The sequence below is a fragment of the Clytia hemisphaerica genome, unplaced genomic scaffold, assembly GCF_902728285.1.
Source record: "Clytia hemisphaerica strain Z4C2 unplaced genomic scaffold, Clytia hemisphaerica genome assembly, whole genome shotgun sequence".
Lineage (NCBI taxonomy): Eukaryota > Metazoa > Cnidaria > Hydrozoa > Leptothecata > Clytiidae > Clytia > Clytia hemisphaerica.
The window spans coordinates 411,638-437,824 of NW_027104229.1; the positions used below are offsets into that span (position 1 = coordinate 411,638).

At 34.1% G+C, this 26,187-nt stretch overlaps 1 protein-coding gene and 1 long non-coding RNA gene across 2 annotated transcripts; one reads left to right on the forward strand and one right to left on the reverse strand.

The window, feature by feature from the left end:
- Positions 1 to 25,190, forward strand: LOC136815889 (uncharacterized). The gene is made up of 8 exons (XM_067072339.1): positions 1 to 279; positions 821 to 963; positions 1,595 to 1,886; positions 2,244 to 2,368; positions 5,885 to 5,993; positions 6,671 to 6,790; positions 14,556 to 14,734; positions 23,469 to 25,190. Exons 1-8 carry the CDS (start codon positions 27 to 29, stop codon positions 23,664 to 23,666), a joined length of 1,419 nt encoding a protein of 472 aa, XP_066928440.1. The 5' UTR covers positions 1 to 26; the 3' UTR covers positions 23,667 to 25,190.
- On the reverse strand, positions 10,304 to 11,489 carry LOC136815861 (uncharacterized). The gene is made up of 2 exons (XR_010847773.1): positions 11,139 to 11,489; positions 10,304 to 10,767 (listed from the first exon to the last, which is right to left on the reverse strand). It is a non-coding gene; the product is annotated as an uncharacterized lncRNA (long non-coding RNA).
- Positions 25,191 to 26,187: the final 997 nt, after the last annotated feature.

Below are 26,187 nucleotides of genomic sequence, written 5' to 3' on the forward strand. Positions count from 1 at the left end.
AAAATAGAACAAATACGATTGAGAAAATGAGCAACAAAAAATGTACTGCACAATCATCAATAAATTTTGCTGTTTTGGCAGCTATACGAGGAAGCACACCACTCATGTTATGGTTTGCCATCATGCATTTACAATCAGCAGGGCTAGTGATTGCAATTAAGTGTGCTCTAACATTAGCTTTGTTCCTGTGCAGTACTTTATGGTATTTTTGTCGAAATGACGACTCCAAGCTGATTATACAGAAGAATCTTTCCAACAAAGCAACATACTGGAAGATTTGTAAGTTTTCTTTATGTTTTTTTTATCCGATTTAAAACATGTTGTCCCAGCCCCAAGTTTTTTGCAAACTTCTCATATTGAAGCTTCTGTACATTAGAACAGCTCCAAATCAAAACATAATTAACTCCCCAATTAAATGACGATTCAGGGTGTTGTAAAAAGCCAGCAGAAAAAAATTGCAACTGATTCTGGTAGTAATCTTGCGAGTCAGAGTATTGAAAAAAAATCAAATTTTGAGAGCGGTTTACGTCATAATTTTGGGATGGATTTAAAAATTCATATAGCTTATATATTTCAGTGTTTTTTCTTTATGCTATGGGTGGGCTCCTTTAGGTTTTACACCCTTTTATATAGAGATTTATACATATTAAAAAAGGATTTACGTAAAAAGTAATCGTGATTTTTGGTTGGTTTGAAACAGGAAAGTCCCAGAAGTATTGGGTGGCATATCGTTGTTTTTAAAAAAGATTTCTTTGATTGTTACACAATCTGGTTTGAAATTAAATGTTAAATAATAAATAATATTTATTTTATTTTCAAGGTGTGATTGGTGTTTTACAAAGTGCACTTCCATATATTTTTGTGAGCTATTCATTACAATATCTACCTCCCACCTTAATTGGTGTATGTATGGTGTCTGCGCCATGGTGGAGTGCTTTGTTTGAGCGCATCCCTCTTGTCAAGGTACGTTCACATGTAATAACTACTAAACATATGTTTAGGATAACAATATTCCATCTTTAAAGGTTTTGTTTTGAAATAAGAGTGATATCATTTGCTTACTCATCAATTTTATATACTTCACAAACTTTTTCACATTGGATTGACACAGGTGTGGAGCAATATTGGTCAGAAAAACATTTTTTTGTTTATATCCTGAAGCATATTGTAATTATAGGTAGACACTGTCCTGATATGAATTTTGTGTCTGATATGAAACAGTTATGTAAAAATAAAACCTTTTAACATTATTTTGGAGGAAAACTACTTGAACATGTTAAATAACTTTCTTGTCTTTTAATAAACGAACTATCCGTGTATTTTTGCAGGAAAATCGTTTGTAATTGAATTTTGATTTTCTTGTCTTCAAAGGAAACATTGTTGTTTTTATTATGAAGGGAAATCGTTTGGATTTACACTAGCCTTTTCTTTTCTAGGAAAATAACATCCCCTGTATTCTTGAAGGAAGATTGTTTGAAATTAAATAGCATTATTTTTGCCGATTTAAACATGAAAAATTCTTGTATTTTTAAAGGAAAATCGCTAATTCATCTTTTCAAAAGAAAATTCATAATTTTTCAATGATTCTTTTTAGGGTACTAAAGTTGGCGGCACAGTCAAAGTGGGTATGGTTTTCGGCTTAATCGGCATCACGTTAATGCTTGGTCCGGTTGTTAAAGAATCAGTCTCATGTATTCGCACATCACCAGACATAAGTAACTCTACTAAGACAACTTTACTTAATATGACAACTACAACAACAGAACAACCATCAGCAAGTTCAGACGATTTGCGCCATTTGTACGATACTTGTAAAACACTTTCTGAATTGTTCTTGAGCATCTTTTATGCGTTGATGGCACCCATATTATGGGGTATTGTAGCAGGTTAGTTCGTTGTTTATTTGACTCTGGGAAGTAAAGTTTTTAAGTAAGTAAGTTTGCGACCGCATTTGAGGGTGACCAGAAGGCTCCCTTTTCTCTAGCTGTCTACCTCCCTTACCGGGAGGACGCCACTCCTTTCCCTGGAATTCTCCACTTACCCTTGATCCGTCTCTTTAAGCCCCACATCTGCACCAATCCAATGTGAAAAGCTTGTAAATTATAATAGATGAGAAAACAAGCGATATCACTCTCATTAACAAAAACAACCTTTAAAAGCAATCTCAAAATTAATACCTGTCAATATTTTATTTTGTATCATCAATATTTGTTACAATCTTTTAATTTTCTTTACTGTTTTAGTTTTTTGGAAATACAATCGAAAAGATACTCATATTATGGTGTCCAGTGTGGGTCAAAATTTCGTTGGTTGTGTCATTGGAATCATTGTCTATTTCTCATTTGAATACTCATCAGAACATCTTGTTGTAAGTCCTTATAAATTGTATGGAAGTTCTTTATAAGAACACAAGGCTAAACTTCAATGAAAGCCTACCTTATTACACGAATATTTTTAGGCAAGTATTCGACGGCCTTGGAATTTGCACGATCTGAAAATAACAGAAATTTTTCTGCTTTTTCAATTCGTGTTAATAAAACGACTAGTAATATTCGTGTAATAAGGTACTCGACAATAAAAACGACAATGCAGAAAAATTACCGTACGGCCTAAAAATCGCCAAGGGAAAGATGATCCTGTGACGTCAAAAAAGGTTGGGATGAGATTTGTTGTAAGTTATTTATAAGAATATGAGGATAAATTTTATCCCAGAGCCTACTCAACAATAGTATAGAGCGTACAAACGGTAACTTAAAAACGGCTAGGAAAAAGGGTCCTGTAACGTCATAAGGTTTTTTTAGGAAAATGGTTTGGCTATGCTTCTGATTTTCTATCGGCGTGGCTTGGGGTGCTTGTGCACCCTTCACAGAATTATTTTTTTCTTCTCAAAGAAAGCCAACTATTTAAAATCAATTGACGCTCGGTTTTTAATATGATGGGTATTTTAGTTATTGATCTTGTCCTAGGCTTGTCCTCATTGCTAGAGATATTTTCATGAGTGCCATGACTAGATCGTATCTCTATAGATAGTAGCCTAGAAATCTAAGCTAGTTTGATTCAGTCACTTGGATAAATCTGATGGTTAAGTTGTGACTGAATAACTAGCTTAGGGACAGTAAACTCGGTAGCTTATCAACTGACAACAACGACAATTCAAATTTCGCGGCGAGGGATAACGTAAACTCACATAATTTGCATAATTATTCATCGTTGACTTAATTTGTTTCATACCAAAAATATGAAATCACACCACACACAGAACATAATATCAAAACATTATTTAGAATTTTTTTATTTTGTCCTTTTTTCTATCTTCTGATTGGCTCTTATTGTAAGATTAGATAAACAAACTCTCCGTCTTACAGTTTATGCGCTCCTTTTGTAAAATATAAAATGAAATTCTATTGTAAAGTGTGCCGATGGAGAGTGAAGGAAAAATTTGTTCATTTTTTTTACAAAAAGTTATGTTCGTGTTATATGGAAAAGTCAACAAGAGACAAATTCGTTTCTTGAGTGATAATTTTGTGATTTGACATAAAAGTATTTTGTATGATTTTTACAAAGCTCATCATAAAAATAACCTTCAACAAAAAAATAAAAATTACTTTAGACTAGCAGGCTAAAATACCGTATACAAAACATTTTCTTGAGTCTTGAATTCGTATAGCTGTCACTGAAAATAAGCACCGACAATTTTATGTTCTTCGAAAACGAAAGATGTCATTGTCTGTAAAATCGAGCATAAAGTCTCTAATTCATAAAACAACAAGAAACCACAACCAGTCAAAAACCAAGAACTGTCTATCATCTATCCATTACAGTATAATACAATATCATGTCATGCAATCCAATCAGAATACAGAACTACAGCATAGGATCTGTACAAGTACTCTCTCTTATATATTGCCACGTACGATAGTCAATGTTCAATCACAAATCTTTACTTTATTATTTGCCATTCTGGAAACAAGCAACTTTTGCTGTCTTTACGACGAATAGCATTCTTTTTTCTTCATCAGTTCAATGGCTTCAATTCTTCCCAAAGACAAGAGAAGCACTATCAGGTCGGGATCAGGTCTTGAAAACTTTTTCTGATACAGTATTCCAAATATATCTCTTGGCTCTCTCATGGTAATAGTCTCACATCATAATATAATCGAAGAAAGATCTTGCATTCAATGAGTAACATCTCTTCTACTCGTTTTCTGATAAAATAATTATAAACTTCTATCGCTCACGAAAACTCCCGATTTTTTACCACGTGACCCACTCTGACCAATCAGAAGCTCACCGAATCCTGCGTTCATATTATGAACGCGCCCTTTCCCTAAGCCAGTATTCCAAGGCAAACTTAAAATCCGTAAATATAAAAAATCTTAAAGCGCCGAAAACGCTATATTGCTTAAGCCGTGTGTCCTAGCCTTGTGAATACGGGCTTAGTTAACTAGGCTATATAGATAGATGAGTCGATATATAACGTGGATAGCCCAGTATTTTCGGACTTTTAGGTTTGTCCTCATTGCTAGAGATATTTTCATGAGTGCCATGACTAGATCGTATCTCTATAGATAGATGAGTCGATATTTAACGTGGATAGCCCAGTATTTTCGGACTTTTAGGCTTGTCCTCATTGCTAGAGATATTTTCATGAGTGCCATGACTAGATCGTATCTCTATAGATAGATGAGTCGATATTTAACGTGGATAGCCCAGTATTTTCGGACTTTTAGGTTTGTCCTCATTGCTAGAGATATTTTCATGAGTGCCATGACTAGATCGTATCTCTATAGATAGATGAGTCGATATATAACGTGGATAGCCCAGTATTTTCGGACTTTTAGGTTTGTCCTCATTGCTAGAGATATTTTCATGAGTGCCATGACTAGATCGTATCTCTATAGATAGATGAGTCGATATTTAACGTGGATAGCCCAGTATTTTCGGACTTTTAGGCTTGTCCTCATTGCTAGAGATATTTTCATGAGTGCCATGACTAGATCGTATCTCTATAGATAGATGAGTCGATATATAACGTGGATAGCCCAGTATTTTCGGACTTTTAGGCTTGTCCTCATTGCTAGAGATATTTTCATGAGTGCCATGACTAGATCGTATCTCTATAGATAGATGAGTCGATATTTAACGTGGATAGCCCAGTATTTTCGGACTTTTAGGTTTGTCCTCATTGCTAGAGATATTTTCATGAGTGCCATGACTAGATCGTATCTCTAGATAGATGAGTCGATATTTAACGTGGATAGCCCAGTATTTTCGGACTTTTAGGTTTGTCCTCATTGCTAGAGATATTTTCATGAGTGCCATGACTAGATCGTATCTCTATAGATAGATGAATCGATATTTAACGTGGATAGCCCAGTATTTTCGGACTTTTAGGTTTGTCCTCATTGCTAGAGATATTTTCATGAGTGCCATGACTAGATCGTATCTCTAGATAGATGAGTCGATATTTAACGTGGATAGCCCAGTATTTTCGGACTTTTAGGTTTGTCCTCATTGCTAGAGATATTTTCATGAGTGCCATGACTAGATCGTATCTCTATAGATAGATGAGTCGATATTTAACGTGGATAGCCCAGTATTTTCGGACTTTTAGGCAGTCTTTCAATTGTTTTTACGGGGTCCACGGCCAGCCGACTCAGTTATCTATATGAACTGAACGGAATATTCAGAAGGAGCGAGGATTCGAATCGCGAAAACCTGGTTCGATACGCTGACGCCTTTGACCTCTTGGCCATCGCTCCTTAATCTCTATCAGTTATTGTTAAAATCGCTATCTGATAAAATCAAAAGAATTTCTTGAGAATCGATCTCAAAAATAGATGAGCGTAGATACTGAATATGATTATTCTTCTCTTAATTTCAGACGACTTTTGAAGGCAGTAATACGCAAATGTATGTATCTACCATTTTTCTTGGTGTTTTGACTGGTTGGTTGGCAACGCTACTCGTTCAGCATCTATTCACATCTATAGGTAAGTTATGCAACATTCTCCTGCTTCAGTTACGTTACTGGCTATTATTGGCCGAAGTACGTTACGTGGAAAACGAATATAAAGAAGGAAATTCTTGTGGTCTTTTATTATGGTGGATTGCGGAAATAAGAAATTTTTGCAGGAACCTAATTATAATTAACGAATTCGCCAAGTTTTCTTTCCGACAAAATTTATTCCTTTAAGGTACGCAATATAGATTTTACTGATTTAAAATATTATGTATTTTACTCTTTAAAAACCTGTGTAACTTTTATTATTATCATTTCATATAACCCAAGGTAATTTTGTATATTCCAATGAATTGATTTCAAGAAGACCAATAAGAACATTTTTAGGCCTAAATTTGTCAAAGAAATAAACACATCCAGGTTCAGCCCAAATTATGACGTTTTAATAAAGTGTGTATATGGGGAAAATCAAAATATAATAGCCACATTCCTTTTCCCCTGTTCAACATAATACAGTGTGTATATTCTTTCTGGAGTCCAAGAAATTTCAAAAAATGAAAATTTTGTTGTTTATGATCTGACTCTACGAGGACTCCACATAGATCCATGTTAAAATGAATTTTTGGATTAAGTTTTATCTTAGGAACAATTCCTTCTTGACTAAGTTATGTTTGATATTCTGAATAATTATTACAATATAAATTTCAGGGTCAAAAGCGACGAATCAAGTTGTTACAACTATACCATTCATCGTTTTTGTGGAAGATTGTATTTTTGTACGTGACGTCATCACAATATATCCATGGGTGGTCGCACTCGAAGTTTTAGGTATGTTTGAAAATCGCAGAATCTTTTCTGTGCTTAAAAATCTCTACATAGGAAGCTACCTTATTGGAACTAATTTTAGCGGGTTATAATTTTAGCGTTTTTCGCGGTTTTTCGTCAAAATCGAGAAAAATTTGATCCCGCGAAAAATTTTGAGAGTTGAAAGCCGCGAAAATTAATTCCCGCGAAATACAATTTTTTCCAATTTTATCGAAAAATTTGAAAAATCCCTAGGAAAATGAAAGAAATTTGTCCAAAAAAGGGCAAAACCGCGAAAATTAGAACCCGCGAAATGCAATTTTTCGGATATTTTTTTTCGACTGCGAAAATTAGTTCCCGCAAAAATTAGTTCCAATAAGGTAATATTCCAGACAGCTTTTTGGTTTCTGCTGATTTTGTATCTGAAATCTCGTCTTTACTTATTCAAATTTTAAGTTGGAAGCTTATAACATTGATTCATAAAATTAATTTTTTTTACAAGAGTGGCCTACACTTGAAGTAAGCGTGGTGATTGGAAAAATCTGGCTGGGGAGGGCTAGGAATAAGAATGTTTTGGATTGAATAATTTTGAGAAGGAGGCTAACGCATAAGGTTTATTTCAGAAGGCCGAACATCGAAGACCAACTCACAAGATTTAGTTAGCAGACGTTCTGGAATAAGGTTATACTAAGTGTAAAACAAGATTCGCAAATATGCGACAAAATATTTCCCAACAACAGCTTTTAAAATTGTAATTTAAATTATTTTCTAACAATGAAACAAAAATTCTTGTCCTTACTTCTTCTTATTCCTTAAGGGGGTAGTCATATGAGAAATTTGAAATGTCATTTTTTAAACTTTTTGTTATATCTTGTGAAGTAGTAAATATTTTTCAATGAAACTTTCCACAATTGTAGCACAACTATAAAGGATATGAAAAAGTAAAAAAAAATTCTAAAAATAGCAAAGACGGGGGTAATATCGTCCAGGGGGTAAAAGCTATAAAAATATTGTGTCAACCTTTTAAGAAAAGCTAAGAAAGCTATTCAAAAATTTTTTTTTGGTGAAGGTTAGTATTATGAAAGTCTCCAGAATGAGTGGAAAAATTTTTCAAAATTTCAAGCCAGGGGGTCTGGAACCTAAAATTTGTACTTTTTCAGTTTAAAAGTCAAAAAATGATTTTTTTGAAAAACTGCTTCATTCATCCTGAGGCTTACCATAATGGAAAACTACCCTGAAAATTTCAAGTCAATAGCTTTTCTCAATCCTGAGAAAAGGCTGACAAGGTGCGGGAAAACCCCCTAAAACGTGTTTTGAGAAAACGGCGCAGAAAGTTAAAAATAGAGGTTTTTCTCAATTTTTCTGCGATACATAGACCGTTTTACAAAATTTTTGCTGTGGTTGACCAAAATGGATTGACACATTACTTTTAATGTTGAAAAGGTACTGGAAATACTAAAATAGTCCAAGTTTTTTGAAAAAAATGGCCTTCCACGTGCTCCGGGAATCTCCAAGTATTTTGCGTCAACTCTGCGTACAACGCGTAAACATGGCTTTAAGTCAATAAAAGTGCATTTTCTCGTCAAAAAACATATTGCCAACAAAATATATCATCCTTGTGCTCTCCCAAATCTGTTTATATCATTTACAGTTGAATTTCAGTGTTGATCTTAGGGAAACGTGTCTTCAGGTTGAACGTCAATCATGCATAGTTTTACTCAATTTTCCAGGATCGCCTCCTGGCGCCATGAGTGCCACGATTCATCAAAGACTAGATTTCCACTGGATTTAAGACTCATAATGGATACATCATTGAATGTGTTTAGTTCCTTGTTTCAAACTTTATTCATACCATGGTTCATAGTCTATAGTCCATCACTTTGAAAAGTTTTTTCGGTGTACAAGTTTTACTGCTCGAAAACATCAGTTCGCAGAATCAAATTGTTGCTTTCACTCAAATTATAGGCTTCCAAAGCTTTCCCAGATGTGAGAAATGAAATGAAACATTCAATAATATCATAATTCAATCCAAAACAATACATAAGCTCAGTTTCCATGTCAAAAACACAGCTGACTGCCTCCAAAATGTGAATGTTTTTGAAAATACCACTTCTTCGGTTACCATCTTTAATTACGTCATATTTAGAAATCCCGGGGAAAAAAGGCAGTATTGACTTAGACGCCCAAAAAGGGCGTAAAAAGAGCTTTCATTTGGTATGTCATGATGCTATGTTTAGAGCAGCCATACGGAAATGAGGCCCTAGCAACGGATGCGATTTACCGTTGCTAAGGAGAAAATTGTATACCAGGGCTCATAAGAAACCCTATATATCGGCAGATATTTATGCTACGGCCTTGAAATTTTCAGGGTATGTTCAGGAAGGATAAAGGATACTAAAAAGCCTTAAATCCCGAAATTGATAAATTTTTCACCAATTTTCAAAATCTCATATGACTACCCCCAACTCTATCAATCACTGTAAATAAAGTTATCAAATAAATATACTATAGAAAAGAGAGTATTTTACAAATACACCCTGATAAGAATTTGTTTTCTTCGCACACGCACGCGGTGATAGGCGCGAGCGTTGCACGTATAGAGGTTGTTTACATCAAATTTCTCGAGCGATACTTTGTTAAATTAGTTTTCTTGTGGTAACATACACGGAACCGTCCGCGATAGATGATCTAGACATGTTCACGGACTTATATCCGGATGACGGACTTTTGGCTATCATCCATGTTTCTTGCCTTTATAAATATTGTGTATCATGATACTAGCTGGTCTCTCTGCCAGTTTTTTAGAGAAGTTCTAAGAAATTTTACTTCCCATCGACCGGGTCGTAGGTAAAATATCTTAAATTAATGAATTAGAAAATTTTGCTTCGTTTATCTTTTAGACCACCTCTCCATATCAAATATCTGCAATTAATTCAAGATTGAAGAATTCGCAGCGCTTTTTTGGTTGCGGTGGCCCCAAGGCAAGGTGTACTGGGAGATCATTTTATCTACATCATTCATATATACTACTATAGCATGTTATCGTATTGAAATCTTGCCACGTGGGGCATACCCCCTAGATACCCAACAGTAGCCCAAATTCTTTAAGCACAAATTAACTTTTGGATTGGATACATTTTTCAGCATCTATTTTAACTTTAATAATATGGTATTTATTTTAATGATTTAACTCAAATTTTCTCAATTGGCGCTTTATTAAATTTTTGTGAATTTACTTTAGGTGCGGCGCGCGATATTAAAAGTTCAATTCAGTTTTCAGCAATTTCAGTCTTTTTTGTCTAAATAATAAATGAAAAAGGAAGCAGCACAGAGAAGGGTTAATAAATTTGGATGTAAATACGGATTATAAACATTGAATATTAATATCAAAAGAAAGAAAAAATAATATCAAAGTAACTATTTTTCTTCGATAGCCAGTTAACTGTCCTGGCAAATATATTTTTGATGCCTTTTAAAAAAATCTATGATTGCCTAAAATGATTCCTAGAATTAGGGAAAGGGAATTTCATTTAATAAATTAGATAATCATTTTTTCTGTAAAATACAAATAATAAATAATGGATTAGTTAATAATTTTATAATGTAGTAAAGTTATTTTCAAAGTTTGTTTTTCTAGTACTACTGCTTTTAGAAAAGTAAAATTTACAAATGGTAAAATTGAATGTCAAACGATTGTTTTAAAACCCAAAGATTCGAGACTTGAATTTTGAGGGAGGGAGGAAGATGAAATGCACGGTATTGAAGATGTGAGTGAGTATAGAATAATGTAACGTCGAGAACGATCAACTCCTTTCATTTCACTTGCGACACATGTAGATATTTTAACGAGATTTTTGACAGGCAAACCAAACGGTGTAACGAAGAATTAGTCTACCTGCCGAATTTAAAGTATTTTCATTGCTTCATCATATTACACCAGCAGCAAGAGTGCAAAAGTATCAGGTATCAATGATAATTTCAGACAGACGAGTTTGTGCAACCTGAAAATAAAGAGTAGGGAATTATTACCAATTTCAAAACTTGTCCATACCTTATTGGCGTAGCAAAAAAGGTCAAGACAGCAAATATAAATTTTTATTGGGGACCACGAAAATTAGAACAATCCCAAAACCAGAACTGTCTGATATAATATAATCCCTTATAAAAATTGTAACAGTTGCTTCGAAAAATTACATCATAAATTTTTGTGATTCATAATATGGGAAATCATAAGTTTAAAGTTTTTAAAACATATCAGCATTTTATTCATATCCATTATGTCATTCTGTGAAATAAAAAAATTGAGAAAATCTCTTTCAACCATAAACTGTTAAGATCAACATAAGAAACATATTTTAAAATTTAATTTTACCTTTTCTTATGGGTCGTATCCTGAATATACATTTAGGTGACAAGTAAATTCTGGTCAACACTGATATGATGTTTGGCGAAGACATTTGTTTGACGGTTTTGAAGATACGATTCAATCCAGTGCCAAATTAATTTGAATACTTAATCCACTTCCACTCCCACTTGTTATACTTCAGCCGAACAACTGAATTCATTCTGGTCTAGTACCAATTATTTCAACAAGCAAATCCATCCAAATATAAATTTTCATTGTTAATGTCTTGCATATTAATTTGTTAGCTATAATTGAGATTGTTCATTGTTCATTGTCATATCAGAAAGAAATGCTATTGATAAAATCTAAAATTAAACTTTTGCATTAAATAATTAATTAATAAATAATTTTGCCATGGTGCATTGAAATCTATTGAACATTTACATAGTATCTGGATAAAAAGTATTCCTCTTAGGAGAAAGTATTAAGCTTCAGTAGAGCATTCCCTTTTTTAGCAGATACCATATAAATAATTCAATTTTACGATAACAAACAGTAGATATATTAAAAGTCACCCCAAAAAGGAAACACCCTTACCCCAAAAACAGCCATTCTCTGGTTGATAATAATAACCTCAGCCATTCGCTGGTTGATTATAATGCCAGTATACATTGGCAACGTCTCTTAAAATTCGGGACTGGAGGAGCATACCTAAGCTATGTTTTTAAATTTAGCCTATTGAGATAAAGTCTTCAATGCACCAGGCCTGGGTATGTGTAAAGATATCACTCTGACCTATGCTCAGAATATAGTTTTGTTCTCCTAAAGTTATTCAAAAACTTCGTCAATTCAGTTTTGTTTCCCATCACTTTCACATGGATGTATGCAAGTTGATAAGCATGCAAACCATACATAGCAAAAATATATTCAGGAATATCTTTAACAGATGACAATTTCAATAAAATAGATTTGCCAATTTCACTGTCAACTATATTTCCTTCAGAATTACGACTGTGAGAATCAAACAAATAACATTTATTCTGGTTGTCTTTCAGAATTGCAATACAATAACCTTCAATCAATAAATAGTATAACTCCAGTGACGTTTTCTTTAAAAAACAAATTTTCATCAAGAAAAGCATCAACATGTACTCTACTACCATCTGATAACGTATCTATGTACCCATCGGTTTGTCTGACAATAGTAATATCAAAACGACAGTTTTCAATCATAATTTGTGCAAGCAATTCATTGATATACAATGGTCTATTTATGCCAGTATCTTTCAGTGTAGCTGGAACCTCGATATTCCAGGATTAGAAAAAGCTATACCTGTTATCTTTTTTCTTTAAAGAATCAACAAGCCATCAACATCAATAAATTCCACACATTTCTTCAGAAACTTTTAAAATCATCTGCCATTATGACTTTCTTGAAGCCGTTCCGAAATTAACCAATCGGATTAGGTATCGGAATTCCTATGGGAGTTCTTTTCCGAAATTTGTAAAATAGCTAAGTCGGCCAAAAAACTTTTCCCGGGGGTTTGAGGAAAAACAGAACTGATATCATTTGTTTTTTATTTAACCAGAATTTTAAATTTGGGCTCATAAATACTTAAATAAATAAATTAATAATATTCAATATACTATTTGTATCTCTTAGAAACTAAACACTTAGAGAACGACATTGTTTATCATTGGAATACCCCCGTATTTGGACCATCCTATTGTGGGGGCAAAATACTTTGTCACCATTGTGTAAGATATAGTCTAGATCATAATCTTTCCAGATATTAATTTTGCGAATATTTGTCCAGCATAGCGAAAAAAACTGTAATTGCAGCACACTGCTTACCGGCAGTATGTCCAAATATTTCATTGGCTTGATTGAAGTTACCTTGGATTGTTTTTTCAAACCTCATGTTGTCCGAATTATTCGTCTTAAATCTACGCTATTCCAATCACAAGCACAAGTCAAGTGTGTAGAAAAGTTGTTAAATCAAGGATGGAAAAAAAGTAATTAAATCCAAAAAAGCTAGGAAAATTATTGTTTTTAAACCTTGACTAGAATTGTACAAAGTATATATATAATATTTTTCAAAACAAAAATCTCTTTGATTTTGTCGAAAAATAGTTTAAAAATCCAAATCCACAAGTGTAGAGGGTTTTCAAATTGACTTCTTTGTCAATCAAAAATTTATTTCAATCCACTCAAGTGGAAAATCTTTGTATCGACCTCTTTGTCGAGAATGTATTTCAATCCACTCAAGTGGATAAAGTATATTTTTGCACTGAACTTTTATATCGGTGATCAAGCAATTATTACTCACTCTTGGAGTAAATGCTCTATTACACACCTGCTCAGTCTGGCACGTAGAAAAGAAATAAACAAAAAATATGATAAAATATTGCATACTCTTAGGTTCCAATAAACGGGGGGGGGGTTCGAATAAACGGGGGGTTGGAAAATTTTCTAGATTTAATAAAAAACGGGGGGGGGGACCTGATTGCCGGGGGGGTTGGAAATTGTACTAAAGCAAAATAAGAGGCCTTCCCCTTGACAGCTGAAAATATTCTTAGAGATTAATAAACGGGGGGGTCCTAATAAGGTCCGGTGGGGTTGGAAAATTTTCGAAAAATTAACAAGCGGGGGGGCCCGTTTATTTGGAACCTAAGAGTACACAAACCTCAGATTCACTATAAAAGTTATCTGAAGGGGAAACTGGACTCTGGACGACACTCTCAACCAACTCTTTCAATCTAGAGCAACACAGAGCATAAAAAACCAAACGTGAACGCAAAGCTTACTGCGTAATTAGTTTGACAATTAAAATGTGTCTCTCACTTCAAGAATACTAGGGAGATAAACTTCCACAGTTTTCCATATCCTTAATATTGTTTTTATCTCAATAGTAATAAAATAGCATACACCAAAGCTTTGGAAAGACTAGCTACTGACACTTATTCATTCTATTATCACACGCTTTCAGATCGCGCGACCGCTTTCAAAAGTTTACATCGAACCTCCCTAAAAAGCCGATTTTAAAAACATTTCCCCCATAAAGCGGGAAATATTAATTATTAGAATAAATAATTCCTCTCCATTTTTTCAACCTTGCAAGGGAAAATTAGTCCATTCACCCCCAATTCAATGAGCTCGCACCACGCAATTTGGTCCGGAAAATTACTTGTTACTTGTGTAGGTATTTGAGCATCCTTCTTCAAGTAAGGTTCTTGGTGAACCACGCCTCTGAGTGAAGAATCCCGGGAAGAATCCGTTGAGAGAAGAAGAAACTCAGCAGACATTTTTCTTACCAATGATTGAATTTGAATTAGCTCTCCTGCACCCGGTATATCCATGGATCTGGGGTTCATCTGGGATAAACTAACTTTTGGTTTTGGAGGTTGACCTAATTTTACTATCTGCTCATTTATCTTTTACAGGTGTACTCCTGGTGACTTTTGGTGTTTTTGTATCAAACATGGCATTCACTTCAAATCCGAATCTCAAATCTACAAGAAATCGGGGAACAAGAAATCGGGGAAATTTATCCGATCGGTTACTAGATGATCAAGAAGGTTACGATGAAGATGGGGAACTTTATGATGATGATAATACTTCGGTAAGTTTTGTTCCAGTTTCATAGCGTCAGCATAGTCCGTATAAAAAGCCCTGGTCTGGAAGCTTATTGTTTAAACTTTTTGTTAGCTTTTTTCTTTGTTAATATCAAAAGATGAAAATCGATTTGCTCAGTTTTTGATCACGTTACCATGTACCTTATCGGGGAAAAAAATGTCGGGGGAAAGTGACGAAAATTTTGAGGGGGTGACGAAATTTTCCCCTGACGAATTTTTTCCCCGATATTTTATCACCCGACCAAAACTTTTACCCAATTTTTTTATCACCGACCAAAACTTTTATCCGATCTTTTTCCCCGTCCAAAACTTTTACCCGGTTTTTTAATCTCCGACCAAGATTTTTTTATTTCAACAGAAAAAAGGATTTTTATCGTAGTTTTTCATTGTAGACGTTTCCAGGGATGTTTCTAATGTAACAGAACAAATAAAATGACTTTCTTTTCAAACGATTTCTTTTGCCTAGTAAACACAACAAGCTAAGTTAAAACTACTATGGTTTGATAAAAGATAACAATAGTAACACAATGTCGGTCGTCGGTCAAGTCTTTAAAATTTTTTTTTTCCCGCCCAATAATTTGGTCGGGGAAAAGTGACGAATTTGAAATTTTGGTCGGGGAAAAGTGACGAATTTAAAATTTTGGTCCGGGGAAAGTGACGAAAATGCCTCTAGGTGACGAAAAAAATCCCCGACTAAATAAAACTCCGACATTTTTTCCCCGATAAGGTATTCCTTTTGGGATTGGTTTAAGATTTAATCACATGATCAAAAAGTGAGCAAAACAAACTAATTTCTCAACGCAAGTTCAAGTAAGAAACAATGGAAAGAAACAAAAGGCTTCCAGATCGGGGTTTTTTATACAGACTATGGCGTCAGCCTGGGTTTATGCCCCTGGCAAAAATCAGGTCCCCCCTGAGTTTTAAGTCCCCCCAAATATTCATGAAATTTTTTATAGCCCCCAAGGCTTTCGACCCTTGACACTTTTAAAAATTTGTTCCACAAAAAAAGGGTTATTCAATGTAAATCGTGTTGCAGTTCGAAGGCTATGATAAAATATTTTCCTTATATAAAAATATTGCGAAGATTTTTCAGCTTCATGAGCTTTAATTTGAGAAATTGAAGCCAACCATTAAGATGAAATATTCAGCCCCCACGTTAAATGATGAGTTTTCAGCCCCCCAAGTACATCAGGTCCCCCAAATGTTTGAAACACACCTTTTTTCGGTTTTCTGGAGGGTGTAAACCACGCACGTGTCCTGGTAGAGGGACGGCTTTTTGATATATTTGTGGGTTACAGTGGGTTGCTTGTTTTGTTTTTGTGGGTCGCTTACTATTCATATAATGTTAAGGTGACGTAATTGTGTGAGGAAGGGGATGTTAACTTTCTAATAATAGTATGTACAAACTAAAAAAATCTAATTTGTCAAGCACATGTTAAATAAAATTTTTCTAAGCAAAATCTATCTGGAAAGGGGTTTACTCTGAGAAATCGATTCATCTCAGGATTATCGAAGTCTAAAATGCTGTAACCTGGGCATTCCTCGATGCATTCAAATCGTAAACTGCGCTATTAAATCTAACCGTACGTTTAAGTCTCTTTTTGATTGGCCTGAAGAAAAAGTGTAAATCAGAAAATCACAAATGTAGCTTGTGGAATAAAGTACAGTTAATAACGCACTCATCCAATCTGTTAGATTTTCATAGTTCTGTAGTCCGTAGTAGAAATACATCAAATCTGGTAAAACAGTGAATAATGATGATGTTATAACCATTAAAAATACAGACAAGAATTGTCTGTTTCTAATGATGAATTTTGTTTTTTTATTTGAATTGAGATGATTCGTTGGCCTTGGCAGTTTTGGAGGTTTTACACTCTTGATCTTGTCTTTGCGGTTCACTTTGCTGAAGATGTATGTATATGTACCGATAGCTACCACCAGAAATGTAATATCGAATGGCAGGAAATAGTGGGTGTTTAGAGTATTGATAGTTGTATCATTCAGCCAAAATGCTGCGTACATTATAGCATTGATGAGAAATACGATAATGATGAGCTTAACTGTCCGGCTGTACTTCCAGTATAATGTGTATTTGATGTTCAGTCGAATATTGAATAACCGATCAAGTGTTAGCAGAATCATCGTTTCGTACATTAGAGTGTATCCAAAAAATATCAGTGGCATTTTTAAGTAATATCGATAGGTTTGTCCGTAAGCAATAAGCCAGTCTATGGTGGCAGATACACAAATGATTAATTCGCTGAGACTTAGAGTGATAAAGTATAGTCTTTGTGTGTGCATTTTGATGCTATGTTTTGTTGTTATTAGCATAAACAAACCAAACAGGTGTAGGATAGAGGGTATTGAGAAACAAGCGACTGCTAATATCTCGTAACTCCCCATAGTTTTGACCCTCCAACAGTGTTAGTACGACGCAACCACCAAAAGTTTTCGTAAATTTTCGGAAAGTGAATATTGCGCGTTTGTAATTTTCTGTCAAAATCGATCTTTCTGTCTTTACCATTTGATTGTCAAGCAGCTTTGATGTTGAATTTTTTTTCATCAAGTTTTGTTTTAATACTACAGTATATGGCCCCCAAAACGGAGACGGCCCCCAAAACGGAGGTTGTCATTAAAATGAGGATTCTGACTTGTAGATTTATCAGAATTAAACGATTTTTGTTTATTTAGAAAGAATGATGGTTATACTAAAAAATGAGCATGTTTTTGATGGTTTGAGACAGATTCAAAATAACATATTTACGTATGAAGGAGATATTTTAACACCCAAATTAGATAAAAATTGCATATAACTCACTCTAGCTCCTTGGATATTGAAAATAAGTTATGAAAATGGGGTATAGGAAACTTTCTACACCTAATGCCGTTCAGAAAATGCAGATACATCTGTGACTTTAGAGGATGGGTAAAAGATATAGCATCTTAAAGGCCAACCAGTATTTTTGGACCCTAGAATCAGCATTGATAAAACCGAAAATTCTAAATATGAGAAACATCAAAAGATCTTGGAATTCCATTCCTATCAGGTTGAGTTAATAGCTTATAACAAAAAATTAACATTATATGTAAAAATTTTCGCTGAATCAGCAAAAATGGCAAATTCTGTCATTTTTTTGCAAAATATAGGACAAAAATACCTTTAAAGCTTAATATTTTCAGTTTCAGTTAAGCTTTTCTTCTCAAATTTTCACAGCTTTTTCCATACATGAATGGAACTATTTTCAAAAGACATTGATTTTCAGAAACTTGATTAAGACGTTGTTAAATCTAAATTGTCATTTTGAAAATTTCTAAATTTTCAGTTTGGACTTTGCAATATCGAAAATCTTGAAATATTTCATAAAAATCATAAATTTTACATCTATCGGGTCGTAAATTTAAGGGTAAACACAAATATGTTCATAGTTTTTCCTCCTATTACCACTGGGCTTAATATTTTGATTTTAACTACACCTCCGTTTTGGGGGCCCCAAACCTGCATTTTGACAACCAGGGCTGCACTGTAAAAATTTTATCAACCAAATTTATGCCCAAAACCCTCTAAATCACATTCCAAAACTATGGTCAAAATCTTGTATTTATATCTTAAAGATATCTCGAGAAATCGTTAAAATTGCAAACCTCCGTTTTGGGGGCCATTAGAAAAAAGCTACCTATCTTTAAACGATTGAAAAATATTGTTGAAATTGAAAATTTTGAAAAATAGCTGTCGGGAAATAAAGTAGAGATGTTAAAGTTTTACATGCAAGAAAATTTTTTGTAAAACCTCTTTTCCTCTAACTTTGAGAGAAATTTTTAATTTGATCGCCGTTTTGGGGGTCACATACTGTACATAATAAATGCATTTTTGCGTACCTCCTTCCAAAAAAAGGCTTAAAATGAGATCAAAATCGTTAACCACTATTTTTCTCTATAGATTGAGCGCTCTCCACAGTTTTTCCTTTAGTGGACTTTATCTTAAATGCTACAACCATGTCTCACGTAAAAATTCAATTTTGCAACGTAAAAAATCTTTGTTGAAAAGTGCTCAATGGTTTTCTTCTAGTATTGAATGGCTGTCGATCTTGAAATAGCTTAGAACTCAAACTAACTTCAATATAGTTCACTTTAACTTAACAATAATAACAGTATTCAAACTAAAATTGTGTGATGGCTAAAATATTCCCCTCCTTTTAAAATTTCATTACTGTATGTCAAATCATACTTATTAGTCAGCCCCGGTGACTCTTCAAATCGGTTCGACGATTTTTTTCCCGCTGGTCGTCGTCGTTAAGACTTTCATTTTAATTCCGATTTCGGATTATTTTCGGGAAACAGGATTTCGGGATTATTTAGCGCGCGAAAATAATTTTTTCTTAGCAAGATAAAATAAGAAAAGAAAAAAAACACATAACATAAAAAGAAGCCTTATAATTAATAATAAGAAAAGAAGAAGAGAAAAAAAATTCTTTTTTGCGTCATATCCAATAGTTAATAAAAGATGCTTTTGCATTGTAAATAAAGAGAGCTAATTATAGAGTAAGCATAGATGGAGAAAGTGAGTACTGTATATCAAAGAATTTTTTTTCATTCGAATAATGTTAAAAGTTATATACTACTTGAGTGCGGTCACACTAGAAAGTTTTTAGTATCATGACTTATTTCAAACAATAGGTTTTACATAAAGGATTTTCTATAATATATAATAAAGATCAGAAAGATGAATTTTTGTTTGTCTGGTCTGGAATAATTAATGAGTAGATCTTCTGTTTACTTCGTACATTACGGTCCGCAAATATTTTGTAGTGTAAGTAATATTGATTACTTCTTCCGTGAATTCAGCGCTATTTCTTTGAAAAATGGAAGCAAACAAGAAGCTTTTTTTAATGCTCGTGTTGAAGAGACTGTCAGCGAAAAAGTATGCAAAAAGAAAAGCGCAAAATCGGCTAATGAAAAATACTATCCTTCGTTACCGAATGCAAAGAGCTAGGTATTTTTCTTTAATCATGAAGTCCTCCCTATTTAGCCTTTTCGTTCGTAACCGCAAAATTTGGGCCTATGAAAGAGACGAAACATGGTTTTCACGAATGTTAGTAGATGTCAATGATCCAAATTTTGAATTGCGATGGCGTAACGAATTTCGAATGAAACATTCAACATTTTTGGCTATAGTTGAATTGGTCAGACCAAGGCTTGAGAAAAGAGACACGCAACTTCGAAAAGCTATTCCTATTGAAAAACGTGTTGGAGTTGCTCTTTGGAGATTATCAAATGGTAATTCTTTTCGATGCATTGAAAAAACATTTGGGGTTGGGAAATCTACTGCCGTTGAAATCAGTGCGGAGTTTTGTCGAGAGCTTTTCAGAATATCTCATTTGTTCATTAAATTCCCTGGCAGCACAGAAGAAACTGCAGAGGCAATTGTCAAATTTAAAAATGATTATCGTTCGAAAATTCCTCAAGTTGTAGGAGCTGTTGATGGGACACATATTCATATTCAAACCCCATTCATCGATGAAAAAGCCGACTATTACAGTAGAAAGCAAAAGTATACAGTAGGTCTACAAGGTCTTGTTGGAGCTAACCTTATGTTTCTTGACGCTACCAGTGGATTCCCGGGAAGTTCTCATGACTCAAGAAACATGAGAAACACAACACTATTTCGCAAAGCAGAAAATGAAGAAATCTTAACCGAGCCAACCGACGTTATTGAATAATGCCGAATTAGACCTCTAATTTTAGGTGATGGAGCATACCCACTACTTTCTTGGCTAGTGACCCCCTACCCGTTTGGACCAGCTCAAACAAGAGAACAGAGAAAATTCAACAAATTTTTTTCTAAAGCAAGAGTACACGTAGAGAGGGCGTTCGGGATTCTCAAGGCCCGTTGGAGAATTCTTTTGAAAAGACTAGACAATGAAATCCAAAACGTAACTCATGTAGTGATTGCGTGTTGTGTTTTACATAATATTTGCCAAATATATAAAGATGAATATCCGGATGATGACACTGTTCTGAGAGAAATTTTACGTCAAGAAAGGCAAGCTAGACAGCGAAGAAGGCAAGACCACGAAAGAAATCCAGACGGCGTAGCAGTCAGACAATCGTTGACAAGTTTTGTTAATGCTTGAGCTCAGAAGATATTTTCCTATTTTTATAATTTTTCTACAAACAATTATAAATAGCAAAACGAAAAAAAATTAACCGTTAAAACTTGTCAATAACAAAAGAAAAAAACGCTTTTCTTTGGGATGTGTCCATTTTATTTCTCCTTTTCATCTTTTCTGTGGTCATTGTTGTTAGCAAAAAGTGCTCCGAATTGCATAAAAAAATCTCTCTCTTTGTCTTTTTCCTTTGCATCCAACTCCATTTGCTTTTCAATCATTTTTTCTTGAAATTTTTGGAATCGATCTTCACTAGCTTCGAATCTGTTCATTTGTTCCTTCTGTAGCTCAATTAATTGTTCTTGAAAAGTTTTTGGTTTCTTTTTGGGTTTCTTTTCCTTTCCCTTTGCTTTAGCTTTGGCCTTCACGCCTTCATAAAAATCATCATTTTCTTCATCGTAACTCCAGTCATCGTCGCCTTCAAATTTTCGTTTAAGTTTTTTCTTGTCAGTTTCTGCTCTGCGTCACTTTCACGAAATTGGTCATCAGCTACTGCAGCTACTTCTGGAATTTCTGCTGTATTTTCCTCGGTAGAAATATTTTCTAAGGTGGGCGCTTCAACCGCTGGTGTTCTTTCTTCCATGTCGAAGCTTGGAATTTCAGCTTCACAAACCTCATTCGATCGAACGATTCCGACCTCAGCGAATTGAGTTAGCGATGTACATGGTCTGTCTGAAAGCAGAACATCCAATTCGTCGTAATATGGACAGGTACGGCGTTTGTCACCACTGTTTCTTGGGTCAGTATTAGCAGCTTTACATTTGTTATAAGCGTCTTTTAGAGTCCTCAATTTCAATTTGCATTTCTGGGTAGTTTTCACTGGGCCATGTTTTTAAACAGCGCTAGCGATTGAAGACCAGACTTGATTACATCGACTTGATAAAAGTTCGTCAAAGTTATCTTGATACATGCTCATAAAAACTCTAGTTTGGTCTTTAGTCCATCTTTCCCTTGTTGTTTTTTGATCGTTGGAATCTGATGATACATCTTCAGTTTGCTGAGAGAGAAGCTGCCGCTGCTGATGAAGAAGCCACGTTGTTTGGTTGAACGCGCGGTTCCAAAAGATTTTGCTGTAAGTTAGATTGAGTTTGTTGTACGTTATTTGGTGGTAAGTTGGGCGTGATATTTACGTTATTCTGTTGGTTCAGTTGAAATCTCTGAGCTTGATAGTTTTGCGATAGATAGTAAAAGAAGTTTGGATCCATCCTCCTTGAAAAAAACGTGTCTTCTCCTCTGATTTCTTTTAACAAAAGTCAATAACAGACACACCCTCTCTCTCTCTTATTACATGAAAAAACTTTGACAGAAAAAATTCTGCGAAAGTTCTGGGTGTATTTGCACAACGGCTTTGCATATTAAATGAGCTTCTATTATGAAAAAGAGGAAAAGTGAGAGAATCTCACCTTTTAGTCACGACTAAACTATTTAAGTCATGCCCCGGAGCATGACTTATTTTTTAGATAAAAATAATTACAATCCTTTTGTTTTTAATGTACGCCTGTATTGAAAGTTTTTCTGAGTAACACTTATTTTTTAGTCATGACTAAACTTTAATGTTAAATAAACAAACTTTCTATAGGGGCGCACATTCGAAACAATGGAACTTAAATAAAAGTTCCCAGTCTGACCGCACTCCTTGTAGCCTATTTCTTCTATCTGGTTCTGTTATTATTCTCATGGAAAGAGTATAACAACAACGGAATAAATCTTTTTCACCGACTTCTGCTTTGGATACGGATTCCACTATGCACTGCTCTGTTTTCTTCTGAACGTTTCGAGCAAATAGATACGTTCTTTCAAGCTGCTCAGATTTTAACAAACCAGATTTCTTATCTGTACTTCCTATTAATCATTCTAAGCCTTCTAAGCATTTTGGGCTGACTTTCCAGCGCAGCTGGTTTATTTTAAATTCAAATTTGTTTATCTGAAAAGAAGCTGTTTCAAGGAGCCGTGAAAGGATTTATTATGCATGACATTCGAAAAACGTTTCAATTAATTCGAAAAACGTTTCAATTATATTGTCTCGTGGTCAGACTCAGATGTGAGTATAGAAGGTATGAAGCCTAGACATCTCGCGTGGAATTGGCTAGGGCGGCTAACGCCACTAACTTTTGCGCCAGAAGAAAATCTGCACGAAGGAAGTTACCAGTATCAAAAATTTTTTTTTTCTTTTTTTTCTTTTTTTTTTAAAGGAGAAATATTTTTTAATAGTAATAATATATTAAATTAAAACGTTACAATATATAAATTGCTTAAAATACGTAGAGCTAGGAAATTCAAAGTTAAATAAAAAAAAGTATCAAAATGGCGTCAAATGTTTACAAATTTCGCGCTTTCAAATGCAAATATTTGACGTCACTCTGCCAATGCAAACACTCGATCCGAATCCACTTGTGGTGTTAGGGTTTTCGTTATAGTTGGAAAATAGTGAAACAGAATTTGTATATGAATTACCTTCCGTAAGGGATCAGTTGAGCTTTTTTGCCTTTGTTCATGAAATAAAAATCAAACACCCAAAGTGCTTAATTTTCTGACACACCTTCCAACTTTTATTCAGGGTTTTTACACGTCAGTCGTTCGTTCCGAGTACAATGACAATGAAGAGGGCGGTGAGGGTGGAACAGATGAATACGCCCATCATTATGAACCACCGCCCATGGTAATAACAACTCAAAATGAAGAATCGAATAATGAAACTGAAGATGAAGAAATAAATAACATATTCCAAAAGGAGGCTAGAAATGCAAAGAGTTAAGACGAAAGGGTGATCGCCAGTAGCGTAGACAGGAGTGAGTTATGATCTGCGTAGGAGAGCAAATATTTACGACTTACCTATTCGTGGTATAAAAACATAATTACTGTGTCGTTTAAATCTGCTCTCCTAAGCAAATTTTCCTTCACCTCTGTCTTTGCTACTGATATCTATGCTTGGATGCGTATATGTAATCTTATATTCGCGGTATTCATGTAATGTTTTATATACGGAAGCACTAAAAAAACCCAGGTTTTTGCCACTAATTTGAATTTAAACAATACAACTAGTGGAAAACGCCCCGGATATTTTGGGTACTTCCGTTTAGAACATTACGTCATGAATATCATGAATCAAAAGCAGCTTACACAGCTTGCTGATTTGGCTAATAGACAATCGTGGACACGATCAGAATCTTAAAGAGCGAGCACTAAAGGGCTACTTAGACTACACAATATATTGACGAAAAATATTTGACAATATCGTTTTCGGACCGTAATGTACAAAGTAAATAACAGGTGCTCTATTATAAAAAAGGATTTTCTTTCTGTAAACAACCCCCTTGTATTGTTGAAAAATTGCAAATCAAGCTGACAATTTATTGCCGGCACTCAGCAATATATCATCATATATAGTGCCTGACAATATATTGTGTATGTAGCCCTTAAAGGACTGGGTACGACATTGTTGGTTTCTTTATCACCTAAAAGTCATCACTGAACGCTCTACAACTCTACACTTATCGAGTGTGGCAAAATGTATCACGCATGCTTTATTATCAAGGAATCGCGTGGACCCTTTTTTATCAACCAATTTTGTTCCGATTATTTAGGAATACATGCTAATTTTTATACTTTTCCATGGTTAACGGTTGTTTTGCTCTACTTTCTTTCTATATCTAGTGAAAATGCCGTACTAAATTTTTCAATTGTTGCCGTTCAAGTATTTCGAAAAGTACAACTACTTCACAGTTTTATGTTCTTAAATTCGTCAATCAATAACTAATTCACTAGAAGAGCTGAAAGGTTTTATTTTTACATACGTAAGTTTTCCCGTTTCATATCAGACATATATTTCATATCAGGACAGTGTCTGCCTATTGTTATATTATGCTGATATAAACAAAAAATGTTTTTCTTTTCCCCTTTCTGAACAATCTTGCTCCACATCCGTGTCAATCCAATAATCAAAAGTACTTTTTAGTATAATTCTGTCCTGAATTGGACTTATGATTTGGTTGAGAGTTAAAATCTGGCCTATTTTACTAACTAATATGTCAATATTTTTTGGGGAGCCCTGTGATATATAAGCAAATATATAATGCGCTAATGCTAGTAATTGTACAGTATGCTAATGTTTTTTACTTTAATAATTTCTATTTTTGTCATCGACTATTTGTTGTTAATTCAAGTTCTTCACATAATAATCTGTTGTAAATTTATAGAGGATTTATTATCTATCATGTAAATAATGACATACAATATATTGATTTTTTCATTTCTTACAAAAAGAATTTACGCTGATTTACGAATTTATTTAAGCAAGGCGAGACCAATTTAATCTGCTGTTCTACGGGCGGACCGTTAGAAAAATATGGGTCGGTCGGTCGGTAAAAATAAGAATAAATTTTTCATTTATCAGGATTGGTAAGGTACCGAAAATTTTTTCCAAAAAATATTTGGATCAAAAGTTCACTTTTTTTATCTTCGATGAAGATCATAATAAAATGTTAGTGTATGGAATGCTTGATTTTCTAAATTTTTCAATTTCTTGAATTAATTTTCAGCTTTATTCAAATTTGATTCTTACAAATAACTAATGTGTAAAATATATTGTAGTGGGAATTCAATGATATTATTTTTTTGATTTTAGCAAAAATAGGGTCGGTCGGGCCCGTAGAACAACAAATTGAATTGGTATCGCCTAAGAACAAATCAAATTGGTCTTGCCTAAACCTTTCTTTCAGAATTTCGAAAGGGTTGAAAATTAATTCAACAGACATCTTCATAAACTCCCAAAGGTAAATGGGCTGCTGGCATTTTTTATATAGAACATTTTTAGGCTTGAATCTCAAAAATTTAAGAACATCCGAAGGCTTCAAAAATTTGTTCTTATGAAAAAAAACTTGTAGCGCTCAGTACGGATTCGCAGAGGTCTGGTGCGATTTAGACTACACAGGTGTACATTATCAGAACAATTTTATGAGAAGGCGAAAACTTAAGAAATTAAATTAAATTTCATAAATGACTTAAGATAATGAGGGTTTTAAGCCCCTTTTAACTCAACAAGTGATTAAAGTTATCATAAATTAAGAACATTAAAGCCTGAAAATTACGAACATTTATAATTACACGTTTTTTTATAAGAACGTCGACATGTTCTAACATACCAACATTCAAAAATTCTCGAAGCCTTGAGTAAAAATTGCTATTATTTCACCATTATCTAAGTATTATCGTCCATTTTCCTAAGAAATTTCTTTCTAAGAATATCTAAAAATTATCACGTGACTCTGAATGTCTAC

Bases quoted from the DNA above. Each gene is read 5' to 3' on its own strand.
- LOC136815889 (XM_067072339.1), top strand. From the start codon at position 27: ATGAGCAACAAAAAATGTACTGCACAATCATCAATAAATTTTGCTGTT. The intron at 1,887-2,243 runs GTTAGTTCGTTG...TTACTGTTTTAG, and splicing joins ATTATGGGGTATTGTAGCAG to TTTTTTGGAAATACAATCGA. The intron at 6,791-14,555 runs GTATGTTTGAAA...TATCTTTTACAG, and splicing joins GGTCGCACTCGAAGTTTTAG to GTGTACTCCTGGTGACTTTT.